General features: G+C 40.6%; 1 protein-coding gene across 1 annotated transcript in view; it reads right to left on the bottom strand.

The window, feature by feature from the left end:
* Nucleotides 1–12392, bottom strand: part of LOC122788760 (ras-related protein Rab-38-like) — a 38249-nt gene extending 25857 nt beyond the window's left edge. The window contains exon 1 of the mRNA XM_044055653.1: nt 11739–12392. Coding sequence (XP_043911588.1) covers nt 11739–11940 — 202 coding nt within the window. The 5' untranslated portion in view covers nt 11941–12392. The remainder of the gene's footprint in view (nt 1–11738) is intronic.
* Between the last annotated feature and the right edge of the window lie 11443 nt (nt 12393–23835).

Below are 23835 nucleotides of genomic sequence, written 5' to 3'. Positions count from 1 at the left end.
AGGCATTTGGTGCTCGCCCTTCCTCCTCCTGGGTCACTCCGCCCTTCGACGAACTAATGGAACTAATTGCTCGAAGGGCGTGGGAGGCTCCTGACACAGTGGAACCTGTTCCAAGGAAACCTAACAAGTACATCACAGCACCTCAGGATAAGTCCTACCTTACAAAAGGAGTTCCAGTAGTCGCTATGGTGGTGGCAGCAGCCACGAAAAAGGAGATGTCGGAGTCTTCTTCGTCTATCCATCCTCCTAATAAAGACTCTAGGACGATGGATAGATACGGGAAGCGCATTTTTAGTTCAGCGGCTTTTCCATGCGGTCCCTGAACTATTTGACCCACTTTACACGTCTACAGAGGGATCTAGTCAAAGAGTTGGGAGATACCCTCCAGGGTGCTACAGATGCAGCTGTCTCAGAGAAAGTGACGCAACTTAATACCCTAACATCGATTGTTAACTCGTCCATGAGGCTGATTTCCTCGCGGCGAAGGTTCGAGTAGGGCAGCAGCTTCAGCGATTGCTCTTAGACAATCCTGGATGCGCCTATGCTCCTTTGCGGAAGCCTTCAAGTCTTCCTTTACAAACGCCCCATTTGACGGTGCCACTCTCTTTGGCCCCAAAGTAAAGGAGACCCTTACCCAGTGTGAACAAGAGGGAAAGACTCTGTCTGCTGTCGGAGTCCGTTTTTCCACCCCAACCAGACCGTACCCCAAAGGGCAACGTGGTGGAAAAATGTGGTTTCGAAAACCCCAAGGGTCTTTCTCAGGCACACAGGGTGATGCCCCCTCTAGAGGCAGAGGAGGGGGCAGAGGTGGAAGACGCCGCCCTGGTGGCAGAGGGGGTCCGCAACATCAAGGTGACAGGGAAACACTCCCTGGTAAACCTTTCCAGCACTCCTGAGAGGAGGCCCGACTGTCCTGCTCTGGAGGCAGTCGGGGGTCGCTTAGCTTTATACCCTCAGGCCTGGCAAAATATAACTACAGACAAGTGGGTAAAAAGCGTGGTTACCAGAGGTTACAACATACCCTTCCTATCTCATCCCATCCCAAAGAAAAGACTCCCAGATGTACCGCCCCATCTGCGAGAGCCAGCAGCTTTAGAAATTTCAAAGCTGCTAGAAAAAAGTCATCCAGCCAGTCCCAGCGGACCAGCAAGGATTCGGGACTTACTCAAGGTTCTTTTTAGTTCCAAAGAAAACAGGGGACTGGAGGCCCATTCTAGACCTAAGCTACCTCAATACTTTCGTCAAGAAAGAAAAGTTCGAATGGTCACGCTTCAATCGATCCTTCCATTCTTACAGAAGGACGAGTGGATGTGCTCAATAGATCTAGAGGATGCATACTACCACATCAAAATGGCCAGGGCATCCAGAGATCATTTGCGCTTCCGGCTGGGAGCCAGTCACTTTCAATTTCGAGCCCTGCCCTTTGGTCTGACCTCAGCCCCCAGGGTCTTCACCAAATGCATGGCGGTGGTAGCGTCTCACTTGAGACGCCAGGGATTCCAGGTGTTTCCGTATCTGGACGACTGGCTCCTTTCGGCCACCACCAGGCGTCAACTACTGCAGGCCAGAGACTTTGTTCTCCAACTGTGTGTTCACCTAGGGATCTCCGTAAACTTCAGAAAATCCTTACTTCAGCCATTACAAAACATCTTGTTCATAGGAGCAGAGTTAGACACACGTCAGTTGATTCTGAGGCTTCCCCCAGAAAGGATATTATCACTTCAGACTCATATTCGTCTTCTACTCTTGTCAAGGAAAGCTCCTGCAAAACTAGTACTAAAGGTGTTGGGCCTCATGTCAGCCTCCCTGATTGCAATTCCCCTGGGAAGGCTGCACATGAGAGTCCTACAATGGCTGCTGTTTGCACAATGGTCCTTTCAACAACTACCTCTAACACACGAGATTCTTATAACAAAGACATGCAAAGCAGATCTAAACTGGTGGCTTCAAGCGTTCAACCTTTCCCAAGGGAGACCGTTTGTGCTACCCACGCCCACAGTTACAGTGACCACGGACGCTTCCCTGATAGGGTGGGGGGGCATCTTTCAGGGACAGACAGTCCAAGGCGAATGGACCAATTTGGAGTACAATCTGCACATCAATGTTCTAGAGTTGAGGGCAGTGTTTCTAGCGTTGCAACACTTTGCTCCCCTTCTTCCTCTAGGGACTATTGCAGTTCAGACGGACAACATGTCGGTAGTCTGGTACATAAACAAGCAAGGGGGAACCAAGTCCTATCAGCTATGCAGAGAGGCCATGAGAATTTGGCAGTGGGCGGAGTCCACGGGTCGCTTCCTAATAGCAACGCACATCCCGGGGTCATCCAACGTCATAGCCGACAGGCTCAGCAGAGCAATTCTGTTACCGCACGAGTGGTCCCTAAAACAGTCAGTAGCGAAAAGGATTTTTCGCACGTGGGGCCAGCCTTCCTGCGATCTGTTTGCGTCTCCAATGAACGCCAAATGCAGGAGCTACTTTGCCCTATTACCCCCCCCAAGGGGAAGTCCCCAGGGACGCACTGGTTCACGATTGGCCCCCGGGACTCCTGTACGCATTTCCCCCATTTCCTCTGATATCAAAGTTTCTCCAGAAAGCCAAGAACCTACACAGGACGATAATCCTCATTGCCCCATTCTGGCCTCGTCAAATTTGGTTTCCCTTCCTGAAGATACACTGCATTCGGGGACCCTGGATTCTGGACCCAGAGCCAGACCTATTGACTCACTCGTCAGGGGTTCCCCATCCCGCGCTTCTGTCCCTCCATCTAGCAGCTTGGCTGCTCCAATTCCCAACTTAGCCAGGTCTGATCTTTTGTCACCAGCAGTTCAGGATATTTTGGTGGCTTCGCATAAAGCTTCCACTACTAAGACATATGCTAGCAAATGGAAGCGATTTGTATTCTGGGCGAATACACACCATGTGGATCCTTTTATAGCTCCTTTGAATAAGATCTTAGAATTCTTGACAGACTTATTCCATCAGGGTGCTTCTCCTGCTACACTAAGAGTTCAATTGGCTGCCATTTCGAATTTCCATGTGGAAGAATGTGGAGCTCCTGTTATGGCTCACAGACTTTGTAAAGCCTTTTTAAAAGGAGTTTTTCATATTAGACCACCGGTCAGATCTCCTACGTCACCTTGGAGTCTAAATTTGTTGCTATCTAAATTAATGTTGCCCCCTTTTGAACCTGCCTCTTCTTGCTCACTAAAATTTTTATCCTGGAAAACTCTCTTTCTGGTAGCCATTACTTCCGCTAGGCGAGTATCTGAACTTCAGGCTCTTTCCATCAAGCACCCGTATTTGATCTTTCACTCTGACAGAGTTTCTCTTCGAACCAATTCATCCTTCCTCCCTAAAGTGTGTTCTATTAACAATATTAATCAGTCCATTGAATTACCCACTTTCTTCAAAAACCACTCCAACAAAATGGAGTATATGTTACACAAATTAGATGTTCACAGACAGCTAAGATTTTATTTGGATAGAACAAAGGATCACAGAAAAACAGATCAACTCTTTGTGGCTTTTGCTGATAGCAGGAAAGGACTTGCAGTTACCAAAAGAACTCTTTCTAAATGGTTAACGGATTGTATAATCTATGTCTACGATTCTTCAAATCAAACCCTGTTACACAAACCCAAAGGACATTCCACAAGGTCAGTGTCTACATCTTTGGCTCATGCAGCCCGCCTACCACTGGACGCTATTTGTGCAGCTGCTACTTGGTCTAAACCACATACATTCATTTCTCATTATAAGGTAGACAAGGTTTCTAGGGACAGGGCAACCTTTGGTTCCACTGTGCTCAAGAACGTCCTCCCGTGAGTTCCTCAGGAACAAGGAGCTAGGGGCGCTACCCATGTGTAAGAACAAACGGCGAGATTGAACACTATCACATATAGAAGTTATGTCCTTACCATAACGTTCCATGTGGAGTGTTCATCTCGCCTTTGTTCTTACAGTCCCACCCTCCCACCCTTAGGAAGAACGTTCTTTGATGCCTGGCCAGGAGCATTCTGCTACTGTTACAATATTGTGTACATAGTTGACATATATATATATTTTTATATATGTCTGTCTGGCTTATATATATATATAGTTATGTGTAGATTCTTTCTGTACATATGTGATGTGAGCATGAGTGTGCTATTCTGTAGATTGGTTTGCTTGCAAACTAGATCTGAGGTAAAGGCAGAGGGGGATTGTGGGTATTAGATTGTCTCGAGCTTCTTCTCGATGCAGAGCTTGCAAGAGGCCGGCACGGAGCCGAGGATCGGCTCCGAACCCATGTGTAAGAACAAAGGCGAGATGAACACTCCACATGGAACGTTATGGTAAGGACATAACTTCTATTTTTTGATGCTGCACACTGCTTTCATTGTCATTCTGTGCTGATGCAGAATGCAGAATGTTCACCCATTAATAGTAATTGTCATGTGTTTAATGTAATCATTTTTTCAGCATTCAATTCTGTATATTCTGTATATGAAAATTGTTACTGTTTGTAAACCAGTCTTCCAGAGCAGACAAGTGTTGCTGCTGCAAACACTGCTAACAACCAGTGTCCACACCACCTCTTATTATTCCGGTGCCATTATTGTCTGTGTCATAATCATCCCCACAGATGGAGAAAAAGTATTCCTCATCTGGTGTTAACTGAGTAATTGTTGCATCCCCCCACCCCACCCTGTGCTGGTATGGGAAATTTAATTCTGCCTCACCTTCCTTCTACCATGTCCTACCATATCATTTGCCCCTTTCTTGCATGTGTTAATGTGAAGTTTCTGACACCCACTGTATTAATGCCTAGGACAACTGGATTCCAGGTTTTTGTCCTGTTAGCTTGTTTGAGCCCCCTTTACCAAACAGATGTTCCCCTTCTGTCCTAAGGGCTGCCTTGAGGATGCAATTTTCTGCATGGCTGAATTTATTGTTACTCTGCCTTGATTCCTAGTTTTGCTTCTTTACTGCATATTAAAAAAGGTCACAGTCATACACAAAAAACTTTTTGGTGTAATCATTCAAACACTGACCATATCTGCTTGTCACCCTCCAAATAAAGTTAGCTAACACAACCCCCCAAAATTATATACACATACAGTCCAGCCAATAAAGATGTGCTATGGCATTAGTTGCAGATCACTCACACCATTAAAACAATCACTTTTTAACTGATTCATCCTTCTTCTATTAACTGCTATTGTCATGCATTCATATAATTTTTCATTCATCAGAAATCCCCCATTAAAGACACATGTATGTTGAGTCAAGAAAACATCCTTACCACTGTAGTCATATCTCTCAACTGTCCAGGTTTTTGCAGAATGTCCAGATTTTTGCCTCATATTTTTATCTATTAATCATTGTGTGTGGGTTTCTGGCAAATCACTAAATAAAGACATACATTTGAGTTTCAGACTTCATATCCTTAAAAAAATGCACATTAAACACACATCCTGATATTCTTGCAGCTTTCTAAGTTTTTAAGAGCAGTACAAATTCTGAAAGTATGAGGAATGTATTATCTGTGGTTTGTCTTTGGAGGAGAATTTGCTTTAAACTCATTACATCCGAGTGATGTCTCCAGGTGCATCTGCAGTTAACTTCTACTGACGCCTCTAGGCATCAGATATTGCTTGTTCATATTTGCAAGCAATGTTTGCATAATTCCAAAACCATGCTACGTACACGATGTTAAAATATTTCATCTTAAAGCTTACACAATGGCAGACTCAACTACATTAATATTTGATCTCTATCTAGTGCAGGCAAATAGATATTAATTGTTGTTTAAATGGTATTAATTTATACAGGTATAATTTCTACATTTTTCCTAAATATCTCAACAACCAAGTAACACAGACAGAACTCATTAGCCTCATATGAATGCTCTCAGACAGAAGAATAAAATACAGCTGACAGTATGTGTTTAACTTGAGTAGTTGCTGAGGTATTGTAAGTTGTTTACAAAATATTGCAAATGTAATAGTTACTGTGACTTATAAAATTTAGTTTACGATCTAAAACCTAAAGAATGCCACCACTATAAAATAGTTTGTGCTGAAGAATTTGCCATTTATACTTCTTTCACAACTACTATGGTTCCAAAGATATGAACATTTGTTTGAAATGTGAGGACATAATTTGGTTCTGTCAAAAGGCTAAGGCTCTGCCCACTGGAAGTTACAGTGAAAACTTCCTGAACTCCATTGGAGTGAATGAGTTTTAAATAACTTATTTTCTCCCTTTGCACAGGTTACTAATCATGGTTTGCAGTGTGTGTATGACTCTGCTGATACTTCTTCCAGGGCTATGGCCCCTGGTATTGTTTTAAGGAGGTTTGCATGCTTGCATTCTCAGAACCTCCCACATGATGATTAAAATAAGATTTTAAAGTTCTTCCTTATTTAGTGTTTGGCCCCTTTGCTGCAGATGTGATCCACAGTGTGATGAAAGGGGCAAGCTGATCCATGGAACCATTAAGATTTTTCAGCCCTCTTTTTCCAGATTGTCCAAGGGATTTTCTATCTCCTCATCCAGTTTTGTCAAAAACAGATTAAACCGTCTTAATTCAGGTAAACAGACATTTAAGAAGAAATGGCAAGAGGGTTCCAAAAGGGAGCCTCAAACCTCCCAAAACCAAGGACAGTCTGGCAAGTCTGAATGACTACTCAAGAGACATCATGATCCTCTCCCACCTTGGCCCCCTTTCTTCTTAAAGAAAGACTGAATGTCTGTTGTTTTTTTCTCTTTGGCAATAGATTGTTTCAAACATATGGATTTCTGAAAATCATTCAAGGTTACAGATGGCATTCGGAAGAAATTCCTCCTTTCATTCCTCTTCCCTCAGATCAGACCCTTTTGTTTCTACCTGTTCTTCTTCACAACCTTATTCATCCAGACTTCAGATGTCTTTTAAGGTTTTGTGTGTCTAGATCACATTATAAGTTCTCTGCCCTACGCACCTGATTATCCTGTGCACCAAGAGTGTTCACAAAGTGTCTAGCTCCAGTTACAGCTCACTGCAGACTACAGGGTATCCACTTTTTTCCATATTTAAACAACTTGCTTATCTTTGCACAGTCTTTTTCAAAGTGTCAGGAATACATTTCTTGGGTGAGAAATCTCTTACACAAGCTGGGATTCCAAGAGAATATTCAAAAGTCTTAACTCCCTCACACAGGATTGTGCACCTGGGATGTCAACTTAACACCTCAGTTCAAAGAGCTTTTTTTCCACAGAAAAAATATATCTTTATTTAGATCTGATTCCAAGGTTTTCCAGTCAGAGTCTGGTCACTGCAAGGGAATACCTTGGTGTTTTAGGTCTCATGGAATCTGTGATTCTCATGATACCCCTGAGAAGACTCCACATGAAAAAGATACAGAGATATCTGAAATCTCTTTGGTCCCAACATCAACACCATTTATCTTTTCAAATTCCAGTGCTATGAATGGTCAGAAAAGATATAATTTGTTAGAGACAACAGGTCTTCCCTTCTCCCTCCCGGCTATGGATTTTGCTTGGGGGGCAGTTTCAGGAGGGAGAAAAGTGCAGGGGGTGTGGGATATTAATAGTTACTATGTTTACTGTGACTCATAAAATCCAGTTTAATACCTAAAACCTAAAGAGTACTACCACTATAAAATAGTTTGTGCTGAAGAGTTTGCTGTTTACACTTATTTAGTAACCCCTGTGGATCCAGGAAAATGAACATTTGTGTGAAATATGAGGACATAATTTGATTATTCAGAAAGCTTAAGCTCCACCCATTAGAAGTTACTGTGCAAACTTCAAGAGCTCTATTGGAGGGAATGAGCTAAAGGAGGCAGGAAAGACTGCTATGGGAAAATCATATATTAGTAAATGGAAAGGTTTTCAGTTTGGTGCCAACAGCATAACCAGCACTCATTCAGGACTAGTTGTTCTTTGTTTTTACAATATTTGTGTAATTTACTATCTTATGGCCTTTTTTTATTCCTTTATTAAGATTCATTTATCGGTCATTTCAGCATGTCTGCCTGTGAATCCTCCTCTTTCAAGGCAGTCTCATTTCAAAATGTTCTTGACAGGGGTTTTGCATAATAGGCCTCAAAGAAAACCGGTGACCCCCTCCTTTGGAGCTTAATTTTGTTTTAGCGAAGCTAACACTTGCTCCATTTGAACCAGCTAATCTGGCTGACATGACTGTCTTAACATGGAAAATATTTTTACCGATTGCTCTGACCACTGCAAGAAAGGTGTCTGAGTTGCAAGCTCTTATGGTGAGTTAGCTCTAGCTCATTTACCTTAAGGACATGGTTTCTTTGAGAACTAATCCTGTGTCAAAACTATTTCTAAATGGTTGCTTAAGGCTAGTACCTTTTGTTATACTCACCATAAAAAAATATATTCCAGGCAGGATCAAGGGCACACTCTACCAGTGCCTTGGCTTCAGCTATGGCTTTTTAGAAAGAGAATATTCTAGAAACTGCTACTTGGTCCTCTGTACTTACTTTTATAAAGCATTATAAGATTGATTCCTTCTCTAGGTCAATATCAAGCTTTATTAAGACCATTTTCCAGGGGTTCCTAGAATCTTCTCCTTCTACCTCCCAAATGTAGTTAGTTATGGTACTCTACCCATAAAGCTAAGGCTACTGCAGCAGTGATCAATATGTTTAACATAGCACAGTTGTGTAAGCTAAAATGGAATGGATTTTCGAATGATTGTTGCTGCAGTAATTGCTTTTTCCTCTATCCTCCTTGATTTTTGGTGTGTTTTTTATTCTGGAGTGTTGTCGTTTTTGTTTTGTTGTACCGAGGATAGGCCTTTCAGGAATCAGCCTCCCTCTTTCTTGTGGCAGAAAAGCTCTGAAGGGCTTTTCACCCAGACTTGTCTTTAAGCCAGCTAAGCTCGAGCTGTTTGACAGTTTTAGTGCATGGAAGGTGACCTGAAGCTTTGAAAGCTGACTGACTATTATATCCTTAGCAGGATATAACCCATATAGCTAAGGCTACTGCAACAGTGTTCATTTAAACATCTACTGTCATGGTAAGTTCAACTTACACAACTGTACTTTCATACTACTATTGTGTGAAATGTCCATCTTTGGAAGTAAATGTGATTGAGTGTGGTGCCATTATTTTAACTATGAAGCTCCAAAATCTTCACTCACTCATCATGTATATGAAAACTCTTCCTTTATGCTAACATCACCTGAAAAATGTAGCTTGTTATTTTATTTATTTATTTAACATTTGTTTACTGGGAATGTCCGACTTGAAACAAAGGCAAATTTGAGCAGAGGTCCAGGGAGAAATGCTCCAGACACATGTCTTTGAAACGTGGGAGGAAACCCACACAAATGTAGAGAGGACATGCAGACTCCACACAGAAGGCACCCCAGTTGAGAATCAAACCAAGGAGCCTCTTGCTGTGAAGTGTCAATGCTACCGCTGACCCACTGCGCCGTCCTCTAATCAAGATATTTAGAGACTGTACCAGATGATGTGAAGAGAGCAGAGGTGTACAAAAAGATCTGTTGCTTCCTAAATGTACACAAGTTCATGTGAGAGAGTTTATTTGACAAGTATAATTTACATGAACAAATATGAAAGTGTGACTTAGCATGTCATTTGTATCTGATACTTAAACTGATTGCTGGACTAAGATTTTTAAATGCAGTGAATAATGCTTGTTCACATTAAACCATGAAATTATCTGATATATAAGTGAAAATTTAAATCAAGTAACTGTGAGATGTTTAATTTCTTAATATAACTATTTGTAATACTTTAATCTATGAAACTGTGTGACACTGTGCATTACTTAGTGCATTGTATTATGAATAAGCCTTTTAGCAACTCTGCAGATGGCTCAAGTTGTGACTAAGAAGGGTTTATTTTGCATCAGCTCACTTACACAGTTAAACAATAATCTAAACCATCACTTAATCAGACAAAAACTTTACAGTCACTCTCAGTGGAAAGCCCTTGAATTTAATACTCTGTTTAATTAACTTAAGACATATGTTTCCAGAAACTGCATGCATCAGAAGTAGTTTACTGTTAACATAGTTAGTCTCTGCTTTGGCTTATAACCAAAGAATTTTGCTACACAAACCAATTTCCATGTGAAGTTAAGCTTTCCCTTCCCCTTTAAATCTTTGGATCCCAATACCAACCCAAACTAGCTATGACTATTCTGTTGTTATTAAAGCCTTTTCACAGATCTGTGGTAACTTCAAACCTCTCTGACAGTTTCACACATAGTCTTTAAACTCTGGTGTCAAATTGAAAAGAAGAAATGTCTGTAGGGACCTATGTGACAGAATGCAGAAACTTTAATTGAAATAACTCTAGCATGTGACAGCATGATGTGACTGATAGCTGAAGGATTTGGAAGAGATAATATTAAAGTTTAGAATACTGAAAGAACACAAGTTTCCATGTTAAATGCAGCCAGGATTGTGTGTGCCATTGCCAATAGCAGCTATACTTGTCAGATGGTATTCCTGTGTTACTGAGCTGTCTGATAGAACTTTATTAATACCGCCACTTCAAGTGACTGGTCTGCTTTCCAAAATCACTGAAGATGCAGCTTTTAACATCTGTGAGGTGCTTTTTTCCATAGGCAGGGCACAAGAACTGGCATTTTCCATCACCTTTAAAGCTGCATAGGGATAAAGAAGTATGGAATGTGGGGATTAGCAGGAGATCTCCGCATCTGGCACAACAGTACAAAGGGTCACAAATATGGTTCCAGCCCCACTGAATATGCTGGCACATTCTACAAATTCCCAGATGCAGCTGGATATTAAAAGACTGCATGTGAATTCATTCCTTAATAGTTTAAAGTTATACTATAGTTATCCAAGCACAGGCAGACAGATGGTGCTCTATCCTGTTATGCTTGCATCTGGACTCTGGGTGGTATATTTCTAGTATGTGGTGTTCAGCCTAGAAGAGTTTATGTAATTATGCAAGTATCAAGTGACATTGCTAATCACGACTGTTATCACACATGCTCCACATCAAGTTAATAGTGCAGACAACCTGAGTACAGCAATAAACTAGTTGTACGTAATGTTCACATGAAAAGGTATCAAGATAGTTGCACTGCATGAATGGAAGAAGTGTAGTATCAGATAACAGCAGACTGTGGGATGAACTGCCTTAGGAAGCACCAACACAACTGCAGCAGTAAGCATATGTTTAGAAAAACGAAGGGTGAGCACAGAATGGAGAGAGGGATTACAGGACTGGAGGAAAACAAAACTTTAGTGCAAGTCCTTCAGTTCCTCTCCTATATGAACAAAGCATCTCCGAGAAAACCAAAAACCCTGTACTAGCAAGTTAATTTCAGGGTGACATAGTATGGTGGTATATTGGGCTATGCCTGGATGCTGGTATACAGTGGAAAGAGAGAAAAACTACTGCCACATTGGTACCCCCCCACACACACACATACACATACATGCAAACAAATATGCACTTATAATAATTTGAAGTTGGAAAATTTTGAAGTGGGAAATCTGGCAGTTAATGCAGAAGACTAAGGCTCTTAATTGTTAATAAGTTGCTTCCTGCAGCCCAAGGTACAGAGTTTGATTCCTTTCACCTCCATTTGCCTACTGTGTGAATCTGAGCAAATCACTTAACTAGACAGTGTTCCTGGCTCCCCCTAAAAGGGACAGTAGTGTCCAGGAGGCTTACCCACTCATTAAATATATTTAAAAAAAAAAGGTAATCTTTACCTGCAATATCCCAGAGCTGCAACCGTACAATGGTATTCTCGTCCCACTGAAGAACCTTCAGTGCAAAGTCAACACCGATGGTAGCTCTGTAGTGCTGGGAGAAGATCTGATGCACATATCGCTTGATAATAGAAGTCTTTCCCACTCCCAGGTCCCCAACCACTAGCACCTTGTACAAATACTCCTTCAAGGGAGGCTGCATGCTCCCAAGTCACACGTTATCCTGTTCCTGACAAAAGCCAGAAAGTTCTAACTGAGTTCCAGCACCAGTTATCACTGCTGTTTGACGGTAAGAAACAAAGGCAAGATTACTTTTCAGTAACACACATTATTTTAATGAACAGTATCCTTATCTGGGGTTAGAAAGCAATAATGCAGCCACTCTGCGGTATCACGGACTATTTCTGTTCACCTGCTGCTGACACTGATAAATCTCCAAGTTATTTCCAAGGCAGCAGTTTTTCACAAGTCTTCATCACAGCCTCAAAGGAAAAAACAAGACTCTCACCTCCTGCCAGTTCCTCAGGCTGTGCAACTGGGACCCACTGGTGAGTCTACAAACATTCATGCAGACTTTCAGGAACTAATCTTTGTCCCTCCTTTCTACTCTTTTCTTTCTTTATCCTCCGCTTCTCTCTCATCTGTCACATTCAGTCTGTTCTTCTTGATCTTGCTCTTGGTAAGTGACTCGAATCTGGAAAAGTAAATGAATATTCATGAGCTTCTGTCTTTCTCACATTTTGTCCAGATGCATGATGAGATAATTATGTTTGGGTGGGAGTGTGGTGAGTAGAAGGTTACACATTGCAAGCTTTAGAGAAGTGTTTGCAAACAGAAGCAGTAGGCAAGTTTTCATATATTGCTGTTGAAACACAGAAGTGTAGTCGTTTAAACACAGAAGTGTAGTTATGGCCATTTGAGTGTTTCTAGCTAAGCATGCCACTAACAAAATATATTAAAACATCACTCATCATATTTTTATTGATGATTCCTGAGTAGTATGTTACATTTTATAAAACAAGGAACTTAAATCTTGCTTCAAGTGGATTAATAACACTGTGGAATATTTTATATATTATTTTAATTTTATCAGCTAATTGAGACAATTGAATAGGTCAATACATTGAAGTAGCAGAAGTACAGAACAGTACAGATGAGCTGAGCAGCATTCAGTAGTATACTGTTAAATAAATTAAACACTGCGCAAAATAAAATTTTCCTAATTCACAAATGCATTGTCTAAACATAGGGACATTAGTTTGTAAATTCTGTCACTGTAAAACAGCACACTGTACTCAAGAGCAAGGGATAACATAATGTGGTGTACAGCCAGCATGCTATATGCAATGAAAACAAGACTGGTAAACCTTAAGCTTCTCACCCCACTGTACAAGCGTGAAAAAATGCAACCTGAGGAATGTTAAAGGAGAACACATTCAAAGAACTAGAAATGGGATTATGATGCAAGAGGAATCGCTGAACAACAGTTTCAAGTTTTGACAAAGAGGGGGCAGATGTTGAAGATAGGCTGGGGAAAGGAAGGGAGAGACGATTGTAGCATAATTTATAAACAAATTGCACAGTACACAGCTGCAGCCTGTATGGTTAGCAGCATCAAACATGTGGTTGCCATTTCACATCCCCATCAGCTTGCACTCCCTATTATGAAGAGTATGCAAAAGGTGTTATGCAACTAAAATTCTGTTAGTGTTTCATTGTTCAGTAATGCTTATTGTAGTAGCAGCTTGTGTCAAGCTACATGTAATTGTTATAGCTACAGCCAATGCTGGTCTGCTGTGTGTTGTCACAGATAAAGGCAGTCACTCACCTATAATAATCTTGCTGATGAGCAATAATTGATATCTTAACATTATGATTCTGCATGTGAATAAACATACTTGGTTCCCCAGGGTAGCAGAGGAGACAGCAAGTACTGTGCATGGCTTTTATAACACCATGCTCCTCCATAAGGCATTGGCTACCATAGGCAGCTCGCATAGCAATGAAGGCCTACCTGGGCCACACACATTTAACTGAATAGGAAAGTCTACCATTCCATGAACCGCTGGGTAATTTGCAATGCAGAGGGGATTACCTCCACCATTTCCTTAACTTTTACATAATTTTTATTGCAGACAGGATTATCTCCAGTGTTTGTGTGTGGGTGGGTAGGTGGGTAGGTGTGGGTGTGTTGTTCCTTAACAGTTCTCATGATACTTGTATCTTTCGGCTTATCCCGGTTAGGGGTCGCCACAGCGGAACTCCGGTCCGCTAATGTTTGGTAGTGGATTTTTACATGCTGAGTTAACAGCCCTGACGCACAACCTTCAACGAAGGCATGCCTCCACACAGAAGACGCTCTAGCTGAGAATCGAACGCGACAACTTCTTGCTGTGAGGCGACAACGCTACCTCAGCACCACTACCGCGGGTAGTTCTCAAGATACTAATATGTGGAATATGTCTGACCTGTATGTTTGTGTTCTGTGAGTTGATGTCCCACAAGGCAATCTGACTGCTACGTTTCTGGCAGAATTTGTAAAATAAATGGTGACACACAAACTATGCATTTACTAGTTGATACACCTAACCTACTTTGTAAATGTTTTTCACTTGTGGAGTAAATGATCTGTGTACAATTCCATTAAACCATATGAAGAACTCTGTATTAGAGCTCTTGGAATGTTTGGAGGGAAGGTCAGTTGAAGTTGTTTTGAGTGAGATCATCCCTTGCCCTAAATAAAATGATTATAAATTTGCCAAGACCCATTTATTCAACCTAGGGGTAAGACAGCTTTGCATGGTCTATATTATAAAGGTTATAACTTACTGGAAAGATTGTGTACTAGACTGTAATATGTTTGGAAAAGACAATTTTTACCTCTAAGTCATTATGGGGTTAGCTTTGCCTCTGGTAAAATGTTGGACCATATTAAAAGCTTTTTTTTTAGGATTTATAAATATAGGAACACAAAAACTATACCCAGTCATACAACTTACTTGTCTTGCTGGCAAGTTAGACATTAGGCTTTACAATATTGGGTAATAAGGATTTTGATCTGATAAATTCTTATTTAGCTGAAATGACTCACTGAGCAGTTGAGTTAGGACTGCAATTTAACACATGTTGTTGTGTCTTTCGGCTTTTCCCGGTTAGGGGTCGCCACAGTGGAACTCTGGTCCGCTAATGATTGGTAGTTGATTTTTACGTGCCGAGTTACCAGCCCTGATGCATAACCTTCAACGAAGGTACGTCCATTCACACATGTCTCCACGCAGAAGACGCTCCAGCTGAGAATCGAACCGGACAGCGTCTTACTGTGAGGCAACACCACTACCGCAGCACCATCACAGCACATACAAGTACAAAATACTGTATTTTTGAAAAACTTAGATTTATCCACCTCTTTTTCTTCTGTCTAAGTTAAGTGAGTAAATAGACCTGTTTGAGAATCAAACATGAAATTTGCAGTTTGAACAGATATGATGATTATAAATTTGTCATTACTACTGAATCATGGAACTCCAAGGACCTCTATTTCCTAGGGTCTGTTAACTATGAATGTTTGAGGGAGCAGTTAGGGCATGGAAAAGTTCTTTTATTAATACATGAGTACAAACTCCTGTTTGGTCACACAAGATAAGACATTTGAAAGCTTAGCTATTGAAATCCATGATTTTGGGAGAATCTGCAATTTATTAATGTCACTATACTGTAGAATTCCAAGCATAGACTTTGAAAATCACTGGAGCCACCTACTTAATCCAGAAGGTTTAATGAATTCTAAAACGTTTTTACTAATGGATGAGTTTAATTAACCAACTCTAGAACAGTGTTGTCTGAAGGCTAAGACAATTTATGCTAGAGAATTTATGGATGTCTTTTCATTTCACAATCTTCATTGATTTTACCAATGCGTACTAGAGGTTATACATTATTATACATCACTGCTTCTAATGATTTAGACCTAACCAGTAATTTATCTGTTCAGTCTTTAAGATTGTCATATCATAACTGCATATCCTTTACACTTCATAATATGTATGTTTCATTGAATAACATAACTAAATACAGCTATGGATAATTAAATTATCATGTGTTAAAGCAAGCTTTACTAATACTTGATCTTGACAATCTGAGCAATATTAAACAAAGTAAACTTTATTGTCATTTAGGACTATACAAGTGCAGCCTAAATGAAATTCCAAGAATCAACTCACCAGAGAGTACATAGGAAGCAAGGATAACAAGAACAACAGTATAACATTTCAATTTTAAAAAGATATTCAATGCAAGACCCACAGAAGGATAAATCAATAATAACAGCAAAAAACACACAAGCCCCCAAGACAGTCATTAGAAGAATACTGTACATAGCAGCATGTCAGTGTAGGATTGTACATGTTGGGATTGCCCAAGTTTGTTCATCTGCATCAGACAAACAGCAGGCAATTGCACATTAATAAGAAAATATAATGCTTCATCTTCTTCTTCTTCTTTTGGCTGCTCCCGTTAGGAGTCGCCACAGCGGATCAACTGTTTCCATTTCTTCCTGTCCTCTGCATCTTGCTCTGTCACACCAACCACCTGCATGTCCTCTCTAACCACATCCATAAACCTTATCTTAGGTCTTCCTCTTTTCCTGTTACATGGCTGCTTCATCCTTAGCATCTTTTTCCAAATATACTCTGCATCCCTCCACAGCACATGTCCAAACCAACATAATCTTGCCTCTCTGGCTTTGTCTCCAAACCTTCCAACCTGGGCTGACCCTCTAATATACTTATTTCTAATCCTGTCCATCCTCGTCACACCCAGTGAAAATCTTAACATCTTCAACTCTGCCACATCAAGCTCTGACTCCTGCCTTTTTGTCAGTGCCACTGTCTCCAACCCATATAACATAGCTGGTCTCACTACCCTCTTGTAGACCTTCCCTTTCACTTTTACTGGTACTCGTCTATCACAAATCACACCTGACACTCTTCTCCACCCACTCTATCCTGCCTTTCTCTTCTTCACCTCTCTTCCACACTCACCATTACTCTGAACTGTTGATCCCAAGTATTTAAACTCATCCACCTTCACCACCTCTACTCCCTGCATCCTCACCATTCCTCTATCCTCCCTCTCATTCACATACACATATTCTGTCTTAGTCCTGCTGACCTTCATTCCTCTTCTCTCTAGAGCATATCTCCACCTCTCCAGGGTCTCCTCCACCTGTTCCCTACTCTCACTATAGATCACAATGTCATCTGCAAACATCATAGTCCACGGGGACTCCTGTCTGATCTCGTCTGTCAACCTGTCTGTCACCATTGCAAATAAGAAAGGGCTCAGAGCTGATCCTTGATGTAATCCCACCTCCACCTTAAATGCATCCGTCACTCCCACCGCAGACCTCACTGCTGTCACACTACCCTCGTACATATCCTGTATCACTCTTACATACTTCTCTGACACTCCCGTCTTCTTCATACAATACCACAACTCCTCTCTAGGCACCCCGTCATATGCTTTCTCTAAGTCCACAAAGACACAATGCAACTGCGTCTGACCTTCTCTGTACTTCTCCATCAACACTCTCAGAGCAAACATCGCATCTGTAGTGCTCTTTCCTGGCATGAAACCATACTGCTGATCACTAATCATCACCTCCCTTCTTAACCTAGCTTCCACTACTCTTTCCCATAACTTCATGCTGTGACTGATCAGTTTAATCCCTCTGTAGTTACTACAGTTCTGCACATCACCCTTATTCTTAAAAATTGGTACCAAAACACTTTTTCTCCATTCCTCAGGCATCCCCTCACTTTCCAAGATTTCATTAAATAATCTAGTTAAAAACTCCACTGCCATTTCACCTAATTACCTCCATGTTTCCACAGGTATGTCATCTGGACCAACAGCCTTTCCATTCTTCATCCTCTTCATAGCTATCCTTACTTCTTCCTTGCTAATCCACTGCACTTCATGATTCACTATCCATACATCATCCAATCTTCTCTTCCTCTCATTCTCTTCAAAGTAGCCCCTCAAAGTACTCTTTCCATCTGCTCAACACACTCTCCTCGCTTGTGAGTACATTTCCCTCATTATCCTTTATCATTCTTACCTGCTGCACATCTTTACTAGCTCAGTCCCTCTCTGTAGCCAATTGGTACAGGTCCTTTTCTCCCTCCTGGTACATCAAAGAATGAAAAAATGATATTGCACACATTTCAGCTGAGCAATATATTGTGAATGATTACTGACTAAATAATCGGTGGCTGATATCAGAGTTTATAAGTCTCAACACTGTTGGGTAGAAGCTGTTTAAGTATCTGATTATCCTGCAGCGGATACTCCATTATCTCTTGCCCTAAGACAGTCATGTAAACCAGCCATGTGCAGTGTGAGAGGGATCACAAATTATTGTGGATGCACATTTAGTGCTTCTTGCTGTGAAGAAATCCTAGATTGTTGTAAGTTTGTGCCCATGATTATGTTGGCAACTCGCACCATTGTCTGTAGCGTCTTTCTTTCTGCTACAGTACTGATCCGAAACTGTGAAGCTACTACTGAGAATGCTGTCAACTGCTCCTCTGTAGAATGTGGTGAGAACAGTAGGTGGGAGCTTTGCTTTTTTAAGCTTTCTGAGAAAGTGGAGACATTGGTGTGCTTTTTTGACCAACTGTTCAGTGTTCACAGTCCAAGAGAGATCCTCCGAAATGTGCACCCCAAAAAAACATTGTAGATTTGTCCCTTTCCATCTCTTCACCATTTATCATGAGTGGTGAGTTTGTTGTTGACCTTTTCCTGAAGTCTATAATGATCTCTTTTGTTTTATTGACATTCAGGTCAAGGTTGTTCATGCCACACCAGTCAATCAATGAATAGACCTCATCTCTGTATGCTCTTTCTTCCTTCCCTTTGATGAGGCCCATGACCATAGTATCGTCTGCAAACTTAATGATGTGATTAGTGTTGTATTTTGTAGAAAAGTCATGGGTGAGGATGGTGAACAACAGAGGTGTTAGCACACAACCGTAAGGAACACCAGTGTTGGGTATTATGCATCCCAAGGTGGTGTTGTCAAGAAGTCAAGGATCCAGTTGCACATGAGCTTGCTAACTGCAAGATGTACAAGCTTGTGAATAAGCTGCATAGGAACTACTGTACTGAATGCTGAGCTGAAGATAGTAAATAACAGCCTGGTGTAGTTGTTTCTTCCCTCCAGATGATCAAGTGAGAGGTGAAGTGTCATTGAAAGTGTCTATATTATAACAACGAACAATCAAAAGATAGAACACTGTTATATTGACCCCAAAACATAAAAAAAAGAAAAAGAGCAAACTACCAGAATAGCAATTATTTTCTCAGGGAAAAAAATCGCTGTTCCCAAAAAAAAAAAAACACACAAAACACTATTTTATGTGGGGGGCTTTGCCCCCCACCCCACCCCCCTGCTTAAATATACCAACTCTGAGATCGCACTACAGTGCCTAAAACGGCAAAGTGACGAAAGTGGCCAAGCGACTTCTTTCCCAGGGAAAGAATTCGCTTATATGCCGTTTCGTCATTTTGCGTTTTCGACATTTGAAGTTCGGCCAAGGCGCATTCGACAGAATGCGTCTTTGGTCTTCTGATAAGAACCCCATTGAAATAGCATCTGCAGTGGATCTGTTAGCCTGATATGCAAACTGTAGAGGCTCGAAGGTGGATGGAAGGTTAGCCGACAGATGCATTTTAACTAGTCTCTCAAAGCATTTCATGACATTTGAAGTTAAAGCAATCAGTCTGTAGTCATTCAGGCAGGTTGAATTAGCTTTTTTTTTGAGAGAGGGACAATATTCGTCACCTTGGAGGAAGAGGAAACTTTACCAAGAATAAGGGAGGTATTGAAAATATTAGTTAGAACTGAGCATAGTTGGTCTCCACAGCCTTTAAGTACTTTGCCCAGTATTTTATCAGGTCCAGCAGCTTTCCTGGGGTTCACTTTCTTAAGTTGAGATCTCACTTCATTGGAGTTAAGGCTGACCACCCCCTCCTCCTCATCGATAGGTAGCCTTGTAGTAGCCATATTGTTCTTCTCTTCAAATCTGCCAGAGAAGGAGTTCAACCTGTTCAGGAATTCAATGCTGTCTTCACACTGAACTGACCTGGTTTTATAGTCCGTAATCTGTTGCATCTCTTGCCAGAGACTCCTGGTGTCCCTCATGTCTGCAAACTGACTTTGTAATTTCTTTCCATATTCCCTCTTGGCCTCTTAATGCCCCTTTTTAGGTTTGCTCTAGCTTCACTGAAACCCTTCTTGTTCTTGGCCCTGAATGCTGCATTTCTTGGCTTCAGGAGATAATAGACTTTGTTGTTGAGCCATGGCTTTTGGTTTGCTCTGATTGTGATGCTTTTGATGTCAGATACATCACCAACACACTTATTGACGTAAGCTATTACTGCTTCTCTGTAATCATCTATGTTCACAAGTCCATCTGATGTAGCAGTTTCTTTGGAAATGTCCCAGCAGGTACTGTCAACTTGGAGAAGCCCCCTCATGCCAGACTCTGATCTGGTTAACTGTGGGCTTTTCTCTGGTCAGAGCTGGTTTGTAGGCTGCCAGAAGCATGATGGTAAGATGGTCAGAGCTTCCTATGTTAGGTTGTTGTATTGCTTTATAGGCACCTTTGATGCTGGAATATGCCTTGTCCAGTGTGTTAGCACCCCTTGTAGGAAAATCTACAGATTGATAAGGGGGGGTGGGACCTCCCTCAGATCTGCTTGATTAAAATCACCAGCATCCACATGTGCAAAGTCTGAGTTTTTCCTCTGCATCTCACAGATAGAGTTATAAAGATTGCTCAGGGCCTCAGTGGTGGTAGCACTGGGTGGAATCTATACCAATGTTACATATATTCCATTTAGTTCTCTAGGTACATAAAATGGTCTGCATTTTAAGGACAGGAACTCTAGATTATTACAGCAATGTGACTGAACAATCTCACAGTTCTTACATCATCTTTCATTCACATAGATGTAGACTGCACCTCCGTTGACCTTTCCACACAAAGCTTGACATCTATCTGCATGAAAGGGTGTGAAGCCTTCTAAGCTAACAGCACTATCACTGATCTTGTTATGCAGTCATGTTACAGTAATCATTAATAAATAGGTACTTCTCACCTTATTTTTGCTGTAAAGTTCCAACCTCAGGTCATCCATTTTACTGTCCATCGAGCATGCTGGATAGAGGTTGGTTATATAGAAATGGAAAGACTTTTGGTTGACAGTGTTGAATCACCTTCTGTCATTAATTTGAAAAAAAATGTAAGTTTCCATTCTGGTGGAATTCTAAATTGATAACCCTCTGCAAGAAAAAAAACTTTAGGCTATATAAAACATTTCAAAATAATAAAAATAACTGGAAACTTAATAGAATAACTAAAGTTTTAAAGACAATGAGCAGAAACCTGCCTCTGAAGTGACTTACAAGAAGTATTATAAATATATTAACAATGTAACTCTCACCATCTGATTGTTATTATTGATTGATAATGTGATTTGTACTAATCCAAGAAATGTAGCAGATGGGTGTAATAGCTAGTTTTACAATTATATAGATGTTGTGAATTAAGGACCAATTAAAGCAATTTATCATGATATATCATTAGGTGAAGGTTATTCATTGTTGGACAAGGAAACTGTCACTAAGGTCATAAACAAAATTAATAAAATACTTTTAAATGCCCTGCAAATATTTCTGCCTTGGTATTTATTCTACAATATTAGAATGAATTAGCTCCAGTTATATCAACAGTTCTTAATGATATACTACAAAGGGTGATAGTTCAAAAACATTGGAACATTTCTGTCATAATCACGTTATTTAAAAAGGCAATATGAGCGGAGTTAAAAATTATAGACCATTTAGCTTAATGCTAACATAAATATTTAAGGACATGACTTATTGAGCTGATGACTGCATACAGTAAGTCCAGAATTTGGCATTATTGTATTTAAGTCAACATCATTTCATTAATAACATGTCCATCCTTATTAATTTGGTTTTATATTATGACCTACTTTTAATGGCTGTGGACAAAGGTTTAAACAGGTGTCACATTATTGGATTTAGTCAAAGCCTTTGACTCTTAACCACACTCAGCAGTATATAAAGCCCTGGTAAATGGCAGATTTAATTCATGCATAGTAATATGGATCATGACCTGGTTAATGAATAGGAAGCAGGCATTATCCATACAAAGCAGACTTTCTAATTATCTACCAGTGACTTAGGTGGTACCACAGGGTTCCATACTTGGCCTCTTCTTATTTAACCTTGTATTTGTAAAATTCACAGGAGTAAGATGCTGGGAAATGTAAATTAGGCCTTACAGTACTAGGTAAGAAGGATGTTGATATGATACATTCTTATATAGCTGAAATCACTGAATGGGCAAGATGAGTTGGGACTGCAGTTTAGCACACACAAGTGCAAAGGGAAACATTTTTGGAAAACATATTTATTGATCTCCTTTTCTTCAGTCTGAGTCATTGTTGAAGCAAGTAAATACAGAAATAATATTAGATGAGCTTTCCTTTGATAAACATGCTAACAGCACGTGATGTCAAGCAATCAGACATTTAAGACTTATGTTAATATTACAAGCAGAGAAGAAAAATGTGACTAACTTGTATAAGATTTATATGATTATAATACTTGATCACTGCTACAGTAGCCTTACCTTTATAGGTTATATCCTGGAGTGGATGTAATAGCCTGCCAGCTTCCAAAGCTTCTGGGCATCTTCCACATTATTTTACTTTTGTGGGCTGAGGTAGTTGTTTAAAATGCTTTTTTGGTGTGTTTTGATGGGGAAAGTTACTTTTTTTCTATCTTACATGTTTAACTGACTACTACTGCAGTGGTGGTGCTGCGGTCGTGTTGTCGCCTCACAGTAAGATGTTATCCTGTGTGATTGTCAGCTAGAGCGTCTTCTGTGTGGAGACATGCATGAATGGGGGTAACTTCATTGAAGGTCATGCGTCAGGGCCTGGAACTCGGCACGTAAAAATCTACTCCCAATCATTAGAGGATCGGAGTTCCGCTGTGGCGACCATTAACAGGGAAAAGCCGAAAGACACAACAACATGTTTAACTGACTACTGCTGCTAGACTTCTCCAGAATCATGCATCTTTTTGACATAACCATGAGGCAATTTTCCAATTACTTGATTTTCCTTCTTCCAGCCACAGATAAAAGAAAATTACCAAACAGCTTTTGCCACCACAGCAAGCTGCTACATAGCCTCAGATGGGTGACAGGCTCTTGAATCTTTCTGTATGGCTGTTTTAAGTAAAAGAAAAATAGAATCAACATTTTGAACCTCAATTGCGAATGGATAGATACGGTTGTCTCCCTAGATGTGTGATACAGATTCTGAGGAGAGCTTTGGCTAGTCCCTTTAAACAATTATATTTCTCTGAAACTACTTCCAAAGTGAATCGGTTGTTTTAGTGGGAAAACAATGATGTTTCTCAGTCCCAAAGAAAGTATTATGATTTATTTCAACTGGAATTTTCAGAACCTACTTCAGTTCCTGATGTTCTTTCAGCTTTGGTGGGTGTTTTTGTCGTAGGCTGTAACTTGCGTAACAGCCAGCCTGTGGCCCCCAAAAAAAGCAAATAAACTGCATAAAGTTCCTTCATCATTTAATATATATACACTCAGCCAATATCAGACCCAAGAACTATAGCTTAACAAACCCAGCTGCTGCTAAACATTTGGGATGAGAAAGTTTTTGACAGATTTAGGAAATGTATACTTCTGCAGCACTCGTATTTAGGGTTCTTAATTGTCAGGTTCATATGTTAAAGTTTATGCTTGCCTCTTTTGAGAACATGTTGAATATTTTGGCAAATTTTTCCTCTTCTGAGGAGAAATCTGCTTTGTGTAATTTGGCTGCTTCTGTTTCTTTAAGTGGCTACTAATTCTTTCAAAATGTGCATGTGATTCTGCTGATACTACTTCCAGGGCTGCTGCCACTGGAACTTTTATGAGGAGGGTTGCCTAGCTACATTTTCAAATAAATTCCAGAATATGTGGGAAATTATTCT

Source organism: Protopterus annectens, chromosome 14.part0, assembly GCF_019279795.1.
Source record: "Protopterus annectens isolate FY-2018-M chromosome 14.part0, PAN1.0, whole genome shotgun sequence".
NCBI lineage: Eukaryota > Metazoa > Chordata > Ceratodontiformes > Protopteridae > Protopterus > Protopterus annectens.
The sequence above is the reverse complement of the archived record's forward strand: the minus strand, read 5'-3'. Positions and strand labels throughout refer to the sequence as shown.